The sequence below is a fragment of the Nanorana parkeri genome, unplaced genomic scaffold (assembly GCF_000935625.1).
Source record: "Nanorana parkeri isolate BGI_ZX_2015 unplaced genomic scaffold, ASM93562v1 scaffold262, whole genome shotgun sequence".
NCBI lineage: Eukaryota > Metazoa > Chordata > Amphibia > Anura > Dicroglossidae > Nanorana > Nanorana parkeri.
The window spans coordinates 736837-748312 of NW_017306530.1; the positions used below are offsets into that span (position 1 = coordinate 736837).

At 41.0% G+C, this 11476-nt stretch overlaps 1 protein-coding gene across 1 annotated transcript in view; it reads left to right on the plus strand.

Annotated features, from left to right (window-relative positions):
* The window catches only part of COL4A2 (collagen type IV alpha 2 chain), a 169557-nt gene extending 158667 nt beyond the window's left edge, over positions 1–10890 (plus strand). Inside the window, exons 40-48 of the mRNA XM_018557002.1 lie at positions 12–137; positions 1936–2052; positions 4035–4196; positions 4278–4376; positions 5460–5606; positions 6405–6521; positions 7184–7375; positions 8644–8930; positions 10221–10890. Of these exons, the coding sequence (XP_018412504.1) occupies positions 12–137; positions 1936–2052; positions 4035–4196; positions 4278–4376; positions 5460–5606; positions 6405–6521; positions 7184–7375; positions 8644–8930; positions 10221–10475 (1502 nt within the window). The 3' untranslated portion in view covers positions 10476–10890. The remainder of the gene's footprint in view (positions 1–11; positions 138–1935; positions 2053–4034; positions 4197–4277; positions 4377–5459; positions 5607–6404; positions 6522–7183; positions 7376–8643; positions 8931–10220) is intronic.
* The last annotated feature ends 586 nt before the right edge of the window (positions 10891–11476 follow it).

Here is an 11476-nt window from a genome sequence, read left to right on the forward strand (position 1 = left end):
CTTCTAAATAGGGGCTGATGCCTATGGTTTTGGTGGTGTGAAAGGCTCTCCTGGGCAAAAAGGTGATAGAGGAGAACAAAGCACTGTCGTTGGATCACCTGGTAACTCAGGTGCACAAGGTGCCCGGGGAGAGTCAGGTTAGTGCAACTAATTGTACTCAACACCTATAGGACCCATTAACAAGAGTTTTATATTATTTTCATTTTGCTCATTTACTGTCTGTGTGTATGCAGTGTGCTAACTTTCTGCAGATCCTGTACTTTGTTTATACTGATAGGTGGCATGTCTGAAAACCACTTGAATCCACATTACTTATAACTTATACTTGCACTAGGTGAATATTATATTAGGATTATAAATGGTAATAGTGAATTTCATTAGAGGTCAACTGGAACTACTTAAAGGAAACGCATTTTATAATACTGCTATGTTAAAAAATTATAATTAACAATGTAATTTACATAAATGCCAATCATTATAATGCCAGAATGTCTCACAGTAGCAGAGAATATATTTAGTTTATCTAAAATTAGCAGAAACTACAAATTTCAGAACAGAAGGCCCAGAAGAAGCACTCATATCAGCCTCCGACTATTTCTGTGAAAAACATTAAGGGGGTTATTCACAAAGCTGCCGAAGGCAGCCGAGTGAATAACCGAACCGTAGTGAAGTGAACCGAACAACGTTTGGCTATTCACTCCGGCTCAGTATGGCTGATTTCAGCCGTACATCGGCTGAAATCAGCCATACATCGGCTGCCTTTGGCGGAGCAGAAGTGCAAAAGGACTTCAACTCAGCCGATCCAACATCTGGATCGGCTGAGCCAAAGCTCCAGCAGCTCACTCGCTGCCGTTCACCCTTATTCACATAGGGGCTGAACGGCATTGAGTGAATAGCCAAATGCCGCTAAGCGGCATTGGGCTCAGGTATTCTGCTCGGTACCTCCATGGTACCGAGAAGAATAGCAAGTAGTGAAAAAAGTAGAAAAAATATTTTTTTTAAATGTAAATAAATATTACATTAAAAAAATAAATAAAGATTTTTTTTAAAAGAAAAAAAACAATTGGGCGGAACTAGCAGTGACAGCTAGCTCCGCCCAACTGTTACCTATTGGGCGGTACCTGCTAGAGTCTTCTAGCAGGCCCCGGCCAATGAATAACAACTGGGCGGAGCATGCCGTAATCTCATGGCTGGTTCCGACCAGTTGTAATGACAGATCAGTGTCCCCAGGTCATTTGGGGACACTGATCTGTCATTACAACTGGTCGGAACCAGCCATGAGATTACGGCATGCTCCGCCCAGTTGTTATTTGCGGGGCTTAGGGCCGGCCCCTCAGCTGGCCGTTTGTCCCCCTTCAGGTGTCACTTCGGCTCAGTCTGTCCCGGCTATAGTGAATAGCCTGTACAGCAGCCCTTCGGTTCGACAGAGGCCAAAGAGAGCCGAAGGATCATCCGAAGCTACAGCTGGATCCTTCGGCTCCTTTGTCAATAGCCCCGTAAGTAACTGATGAAAACGATGATAGTCACCTGATTCATTTCAAACTTATAATTTCAGATTGATTATCTGATTATAATGTCTCTATGGGCATCTTCATGTGTGATCAGACACCTTTAGAGACAATTATCAGTGGAACTATTGATGAACTGGGTTGGTTTTACCCTGAAGTTGTCTATTGTTGATTTTATTAGGTCTGCAGTGTCCGCTCAGCAATAAACATCCTCATTTGGTATATATATATCACTCAGGTTAAAAATCATTTGGTAATCAGATTGTGCATGCATTCATCTCTATGATCATTTGCAGTCTGGTGCACACATGCACCATTCCTTTAGGTAAAATTAAGAAAAATGTCAAACTTGTAATAAATATCTTAGATCATTTTAGATGAGTTACACTCATTGATAATTTATGTTTGAACTTTCTATTGGTTTTAGGTTTACCAGGCAAAACTGGTTTTCCTGGAGTAAATGGAGTTCAAGGATCTCCAGGTGTTTCAAATGTGTCCGGGATCCAAGGAGATACGGGGCCTACAGGGCTTACTGGACAGCCAGGTAATTTTCTTCCTCTAGGACAGCTTTTCTTAACCTTTTTAGCCCCAAAATTCCCCTTTACATTCGTAATCAGTGTAGTGTCTCCTTACATTTGTGATCAGCGTAGCACCCGTCTCCTTATATTAGTGGTCAGTGAAGAAGTGCGCCTTACATAAGTTCTAGACATAAAGTAAACACCTGTCGGGAAAGGGTGAAAGCTCAGACTATACCAAAAATACTGAAATGTGATCTACGCAGACCTCCATTTAAGCATTTTGATATGTTTCTCGTGATTACACACACATGTGAAGAATTATTAAGCTTACTTAGCATACAATACTCAATTACAGTGAAAAATTATGGCTCCGGATACAACAGATAGTAAAACCAGTCTAGCCCAGTTAGGGAGCCCCATCTCCTCTGGTATGTCACATGCTGTTGAACCCTAAGACCCCGTTCACATTGAGCGATTTATCGCGCGGTAATTCCCGCGATATCGCGGCAAATTACCGCGCGATATCGCGCTCCAATGCAATCCAATGGGGCAAAGGGTCCTGCTGTCGCGGGTCGTGTGTCGCTACAGCAGGACCCTTTTTGGAGCGGATTTAGCCGCGATTCAAGCTTGCTCAATGCAAGCTTGAACGTGACATCGCACGGCAAATCTCGCGATGTCGCGCAATATGCATATCGCAAGATTTGCATATCGCGCAGTGGGAACGGGGCCTTAATCAGTGGTCAGATGACATCTTTCATGGATCCACCAGTAAGGCTAACTAGCAAAATAGTAGTGACTCTTTTGCAGCATTAGCCATGAATCTGACAACCTTAGTTGGGACAGTAGTAATCAGAGCAACCAGTATTTTTAGTTGCAATATGTTTTATTACTGAAATACTTAGACACAAAGAAAACAAACAGAACAAGATAAAACCAACAGTGCAGGAATTTCAAACCAAAGAAGACAGCAGATAGCAAGCTGTGTAGAGCCATTAGATGAGCACATAATGTCCCTGAAAGGATTTCCCTATATACAGGTTACGTACAACAGGCCCTAACCAAAGAAGCAAAATAATAACAAGGAGAAAGAAGCCAGATTAAGGAGGGAGAGCCTGCATTAGAGTAAGCAGAAGAGAGAGTATAGAAGAAAGGCCCAAAGGCAAAAAAAAGAGGGTCCAAAGCGGCAGAAAGAACAGAGGAAGAAGGGGAAAGGGGGTGGGGAGAGAGAACCTGGGGTGTGCAGACCATAGCATCCCAGCGGAGACCATTCTGAAACTAATCATAGCAGTTGCTCGACCTCCAGTGACATATAATTGGCTACCCAGGGGTCCCAGATCTTATGAAACTTGCACATGGAGTCGAACCTAATAGCAGCAATATATTCAATAACCATATACCAGGCCATCTTTCTCTTGACTTGTGACACACTTTCGGAGAAGCAGATTTCCAAGCCTTAGCCAAAACCTGCTTAGTCGCCGTAAATATAAATGTTACAAGCTTAAATGAGCAACCAGTATTTAAAGGAGAACTATGGGATCAGGGCTTTTCCCCATAGTTCTCCTAAGGGTCATGGGAGAACACAAACTAGCGTTCTCCCGTGACCCAAAACTCAGTATATCGCGAGATACAGCTCGCGGTATACTGAGATGCCGCAGCCGGGACAGATCCCGACAATACTGTCTGGATCCACCCAGCTGCAGGATTGACAGCTGGCTCTGCCTATCCAGAGGCAGAGCCAGCTGTGCCCGCCCCCTCCCCCGTCTGTTTCGCCAGTCAGCGCTGGAGGATCGGACAGGGGAGGGGGGGAATCCCTGAAGGGAGCCGTGAGTGACAATCACGGCTCTCTGCAGGGACAGGATCGAGAAGTGAGTGAGCAACGTTATGTGTTCGCTCATTCCCCGATCTATTAAGCCGACCTGTGACAGTTTCATTGTCGGTCGGCTCAGTTATGAGGCTGAGTGAAAATCATAATTCTCCTTTAATACATGTTTCTTGGGTTTGTTTTCAGGCTATCCAGGACCACAAGGAAGGCCAGGTGTGCCCTCTCGGCCGGGTGTAAAAGGAGAGCCAGGACCACATGGATTACAAGGACTTGATGGCGGGAAGGGAATTCCTGGTGACAGAGGAGTCCAAGGCTTTACTGGTATTCCTGGTTACACTGGAGAAAAAGGTAGAGTGTACTATCAATATTCTCCTTTTTTAACTTGTTCCATAATGCTGCCCTGCATAACACTGTTTTTTATATCAAAAGGTCAGAAAGGTCAACAAGGCATTGATGGGGCTTTTGGATTACCTGGAACTACAGGAGGCAGAGGGCCCAAAGGTCCAACAGGTGACAAGGGGGCTGAAGGTCAGTACAAAAACCATTTTAAACAATATGTGCTGGAAATGTGTTTGTAGTCATGCTGCTTTGTCACTGTTGTTGAAAAGCCACCACACCAAATGCACCAATGTGTGGATCTGAATCCCTTGTTTGCTGAATTCTACAGCCACCACAAAATTGTTGAGACTTTGCCAATAACACTAATCAAGTTTGCAGAAAAAATAAACTCCAGTTTTGGGCTTATTTTTCTTTCTCTGGGTTTAGTGATCAAGGCCAAAATATTTTAACATATACTGTATATAGAAATAAGCACACAAAAGTGAATAAAGATGGGGGGGACAGCCTACCTGCTTAGGTGCTTTTCTCCAGCTTGCTGGACTGCTCACTTATATGGACAGTCCTTTAATTATTGCTAAACTGGAATTCTGGAAACATCTAGTCCAAAGCCCATGATGTAGACAGACATTTTCAACTCATTTCAACTCTGCTCAACAAAGATTTTCTGCATGGCTCCTTGTGTACAGCACTGATGCAGTCTAATCATTTACACTCCAGATCATACCAAAAAATGTTATTCATCACCCTGCACCACCCCCAAACTCCAGCCTACTTAATGATTTTCCTTACTGCCTGGAATTGTTTTTTAGAGAAAAGCTATAATGTTTTGGGCTATATTTTTTAAATAACTAACGAGATATATAACCTTTGTTTTACAAATATACATTTAATACATGACAAAGGATTCACAAAGCACTGTGGATAGAGAGAGAGCACAGCAGCAGTTCACTCCTTTCAATCCGCTAGGATGTCTCTCAAAGAAATGTCAGATGGAGCCTTTCAGAGAGATTATGAATTACTGCTCTGAGTCTGACCTTTTTACTTGTTTATAAATCCCAGCTTGATTTATAGAGCTCTGTAATCAGGAGGTAGGGAGAAACTGTAAAATGTGATCCCAAAGCTCAAACTAAAGGCTAGAAAACAGAATGCTAAATATTACTATGCAATATTTCATATTTATGTCACTAAACAAATTTTTTTTAAACTGTATTTTGGATTCTGACTATAATAAATTAAAAAAAAAACTATGTTTCTTTTTTATCCTTATAAAAGGACCACAAGGTGAACCTGGACAACCAGGGTTGGCTCCTGCACCCTGGCGCGTGAATGCGGACCCGGGTCCTGTTGGAGTGATGGGGGTTGTTGGTCCCCACGGCCATCCAGGTGACACGGGACCTCGAGGGCCTGTAGGCGATAAAGGTATGGCTGTTTTAAGGGCATTAAATGCCGTACATACATTTACAAGAAAATGTGAAACAGTGTAAGCGATATGTTTGATCAATTGGCATAATCAATTTTAAGTGTATAAAAGATCTGTCTGTGCTGGATGTACCAAGTGTGTTTCTACTGTGCAGACATGATATGATTTTGTGATGTAGGTAGCAAAATGGTCTTTTAGACAACATACGCCAGGGCCCATTCACTCATACCGTGGTGACCTGCGTTATATCACACTAGATCAACGCATGGACACACATAAAACAATTATTTTACATTTGTCTCATTCACACCACAATACAGGTGTGATGGGAGGTGTGCTGCGATAAAATGCAAACATGCTGCATTGCACTGCAGCCACCACAGATCGTCGCATGGCAGTGCAGCACACCGCTCTAGCATGTAGTGACCTGAATGGAGTGTGCACAATGTACACTCCACATAAGGTTTAAAAAAAAAAAAAATTTAAACAGTGACAGCTCTGGTGGTATGTCATACAATGCACACTGTCAGAGCTGCCACAACACACTAGCTAGCCCATCTGCTAAAACCGAGCATTTTAGCGGACGATCTAGTGCGAACGGCCCTGGGGTCAATTATACAAGATAGCTATAGAAATATAGTGGACGTAGAGGCAACTCTTTTTACAGATGCAGTTCATACATGCTTTGTTAAAGATTCATGTTTCAAGATAGAATATCGATAAATATGTATACTGTAAGGAGCAGACAAAAAAAAAATATAATATTGAAATCTTTAGAAAGTGTGTTTGCTTTGCAGGTACTCAGGGTCCCCAAGGTAAGCAAGGAGTGCCGGGAATACCTGGAAGGACTTCTGCTCCTGGTGCAAGAGGAGAACTGGGATTAATGGGACAAAGAGGACCTGTAGGATCTAGAGGTATATACCCTATCTTTTATTGCTATCCAATAACTCCCTCAGTTGTGCGCCAATGAAGAAGAAAATGTAAAGTATTTAGGTATTGCCTGTCATTAGGTTGCAGTTAAACGAGAGCCTCTGTTCCCATACTTATGTTGTAAAAAAAGTAGGTTTGTCTTTTGCACTATATCACTTGATTGAAAGGTAACTAAAATGATGCTGATCAGTAGCTTGAACTCGATGTGACTAACTTTGTAACTATGCAGTGATGTTTTAAATAATATTTACAATCCTTTTTTTATGAAATAATGCATTCATAGAACATAATCAGGAGCGCACTGATAACTGGTAAACTATTATAGTCAATGGCCAACTAATGTTGCCTGACTGGTGGTTAAATGATCAGGGAATAGGAAGTCATGCTATTGTGACTGCCTGTCAGCAAAATGTCATTGTGATTTCCTTTATGAGTGAGATCAGCATATGACTGGTCGGCACTATGGGGAGCTAAATACAGCGATGGCAGTTGTGAAATCATGAAATTGACATTTTTTGTTTAGCTTCAGTGCACATACTGTATAGCTGTGATCGTGCTCATGTACAAGCTTGCTCTTTATGTAATATTACCAATATACAGCAATATATGTACACACCGAAATCATGTTACTTTTTGTGTTTTGTAGGAACTTCAGGTGTACCTGGTAGTGCTGGTCTGCCAGGGATGCCAGGAAGAAGTGTGAACATTGGCTATCTTCTAGTAAAACACAGCCAGACTGATCAAGAGCCAATGTGTCCCATTGGCATGGCGAAATTGTGGAGTGGATACAGTCTATTGTATTTTGAAGGACAGGAGAAAGCGCACAATCAAGACCTGGGTACATTATTTATAATGTAATATTACATATAACTGGGATGCTAAGACAGGCCTACAAGCTGTTCCTTAAATTGTCCTAAGGTGTACAGCTAGATGCCCTGGAGGGAGGCAGACTAGGAAGGCCGTAGTAAATTTTGGCCTGGGGCGTCAATCTGAAAACAAATCTTAACCAGGTCCTAAAACTCAACCTTTATTCTAAAATAAAGTTGAAGGCCCCATTCACACCTTTTAAGGTCTAGTCTAATACGTTCATTTGAATGGGCTGCCAATGCTCCACAACAGACCAGAAAACATACCTACACTATTTTTAGTGCATTATCATGCATTGCAGTGTACTGCACTGCAGGTGTGCATTCATTTTAAATGGCACTGAAATTCACGATTGCATGCATGGTGTGTTTCCACATAAGTATACACCCAGTGTAAAACTTTGCCTTCATAAATCTTAACCCTATCTTTATCCTTACTCTAATCTTAACCAAACCACTAACCTAAACCTGGTATTGGTGCAACACCAACACAAAGGGGTAAAGAAATGGGTGCTGAAAATTGCTGTCTAGGAGCAGCAAAGTTTTGAAACACCAAGTGGTACCTTTATAAAAATGTGAATTTGACATTCAAAAAGCATTCACTGCAGGTAAATGTTCCAGGTGCATGTTTTTGGAATGATGGGGATTGATTGTTTGATGAAAGTCCCATGCACTGCTTTATAAATATGTCCCTTACTGGAAAAATCAGGTGCCATGACACAATGGTTCCGAGACATGTGATTTGAAATCAGACTTATAGGGTGTCATCACTGCATTGTGAGAACTGACCTTTACTTTCTTTCACTTAAGACTCTGCTGATGTCAGAAACCAAGTGCAGGCTGCTGCAGATCTGGAACACATGATCTGGAACTGAAACTAAAGCTTATCTAAACCCAAGGACACACATTTAAGATATTGGCGTTTACCATTCCTTAGATGTGGTAGCTGCATTCGTTTTCCTTATTTTTTTTTCTGGTGATCCTACCAATAGCACACTTCATGTGACAACACTAATTCACTCTAATATATCTACGGAGAAGCAGTGTTGTCACAAATTGTTTTATAATTATAGAACATCTCCATAGAAAGCACAAAAAGTTATCAGCACACAGGATTTCTGGTAGAATTATTTAATACACAGAGAACAAGTACTGAAGCTATTATTTACAGTTTGGAATAAGTTGCAAAATAAAATCCTCAGGATCTTGAAAATGAACGCTTTTTTTTTCATTTCAATAGGTCTCGCTGGATCTTGCTTGCAGCGCTTTAGCACAATGCCTTTCCTATACTGCAATCCAGGAGACGTGTGTTACTATGCCAGCCGTAATGATAAATCCTATTGGCTGTCAACCACTGCTTCTCTTCCCATGATGCCTGTGGTGGAAGATGAAATCAAGTCGTACATAAGTCGTTGTACGGTCTGTGAGGCTCCTGCAGTAGCGATTGCTGTTCACAGCCAAGATAGCTCCATCCCATTCTGTCCAGAAGGCTGGCGAAGCTTGTGGATTGGATATTCATTTCTTATGGTGATTAATATGTTTTATCCAAGTAACCCTATGTCTGCATAACAAGTGATGCATGTCAGTTTATACTCCCAGTACTTTAGTACTTCCATTCAGCTATCAATCATCTTCAGGTTTTTATCTTAGTGAAAGAACAAGTATACATATTAAAGAAGAACTCCAAAAAAACTTTGTCTTAACCTTTGCAGTGGGGCTACCCTCACAACTGCAAGGGTTGGGAGCTTGTTTTTGTCTAGCTGCTAAAATAACCAAGGTATTCTCACCCGAAACTCCAAACCGGCTAGCTGTCGCAGCACTCACTCCATCCTGTCTCCTCCTCCACTGCATCATTGGAATCTTCTTTATAGTGTATAGATGTGATGATTTAAGGGACCTTAGATTACTGCAGGGGGATAGAGGCTGGGAGGACCAGTCTATGGAGAAGCTGGCTCGGAGCATTGGGTGAGTGTGTATATATATATATATATATGATAGATAGATATAATTTTTTCTAACCTAGACACAAACAAGTACTTAATCGTTGCAGTGGAGGGGTAGCCGCACTGCAAGAGTTAATAAACCCTTTTTCTGGAATTCTTCTTTAAGATGGAATCCCATTTATTTCTATTAGATATTTTGAGCTATTTTGAAACATTGATTTGTCAAGAGGAATCTTGACTCATTTATTTGGGAGAACTATTTGGTCCTTCAGTTACATTGTAACCTGAGAGTAGAAAGTTATGTCATGGCAATGCAAGGAAGCATTCAAGAATGGCCAAAATACCAGGGTGGAAAAACAATCCAAACCATGAATCCACTGTGTTAATCATGTTCACTCCACTGCACATATGATTTGTAATTTGACCAAATATTACAGCCCACAGGAAAATATGACACAGGCATATAAGTGGCAGTCTTATAGTGAAATCCAGGCAAACAGTTCACTAAACATTTGAAAAACATACATCAGAGCCGTTTTACCTTCCACAGAATTGGTATATATTTTGATTTAATCCTGATATTTACACAGCTCTGACACAGAGCACAGCCAGCTAGGTGGACTTTCTCACATCTGTACAATTATTTTTCCTGGATAACTTCAGCACAACCTTCATTTAATGATTTCATTTATGATTGCCTGCAGCTATTTACAGTAATTATCAAAGAAATTTGTCAAAATTGGCGACATATTTTGCTAAGAAATGAATATCATTTATTTCAAGTAAACTGTTGAGTGTTTATAGTAATTATACGGGATCCACCCATGTGCTGTTTGTTCATGAGCTAACATTTATTGTCGTTGTTGTGTTCCAGCATACAGCCGCGGGTGACGAGGGAGGAGGACAGTCCCTTTCCTCTCCTGGTAGCTGCCTGGAAGACTTCAGAGCGACTCCGTTCATTGAGTGCAATGGTGCTCGTGGGACTTGCCACTACTTTGCCAATAAGTACAGCTTCTGGCTTACAACGATTGACAAAAACTTCCAGAGCTCTCCTACTTCAGATACACTGAAAGCTGGCTTTATTAGAACTCGTATTAGCCGGTGCCAAGTTTGCATGAAAAACCTGTAAAATATGTTTATTATCTTTTTTTATGTGGAGGAATCTAACAGAATTAATATTGGTGCTAAAATTTTTTTAACTTATTACCTCACAAAATACGAGCTGATCACACATTTCTTACTCATACATATAATGTTCCTTTTTTTTCTTTTACTCTTACACTTGTAGCCGGGAATAAATGTTTCTTCAGAAAGGTCCATTAAGAACACAGTAGCTGATGCCATGAATATGTATCACTATAATTAGCCCAAGCATATTTATATGCAAGGTATTTTACATTTATATTATTGCCATACAAAATTAAAAAAAATGGAAACCCATGTCTGTTTGGCTGATGCATTATTTTTTGCATTAGACCATCAGGGTAACTACACAGCACATAAATAGTAAGGTGGGTACAGGGAATGTTCACCCAAAACTGCTACTTTATTTTTGGGCTGAATCATCTGCACTGAGGTCAACTGCACAGAATGATCTCCTTGGCTCTTTATACACTCCCATGGAGTCTTATTCTGCAGCATTCTACATAAAACAAAATACAGGATTAAAAAAATCCAACAGTAATTGCAAACTGTTGAGTTGTCATGGACTTGGAGATTCAGGCGTAGAGATTTCACAGACGGTGTCCCAGAGACATAAGAGGAACCGCTAGATGATTCAAATCTCCCAGCATCAGTTTTGTGTGGACAGGCCCTCTGGGATTTTACAGATTTCTTGGCATTCAGGGTCATGGTGTTATTATAAGCACGTGGAGAATCCTAGCCACAGCACAAAACGTATTGAAAAAAGAAACAAAACTACTAATGTCAAAAACCTTTCCCTGACAATTGCCCACCTCGGAGTTGTGGACACAACTAGTATTACTAGGAATCTAATTCACATATACAGCAGACATTCCAACATGCCACTAATTGCAAATATACTCACATCCTGCAAACCCATGTTAAGAAATATCAAATGTGTGTAACCTAAACAGGTTTACTTGTATTTTGTGTACTTTCTAGTGCCTT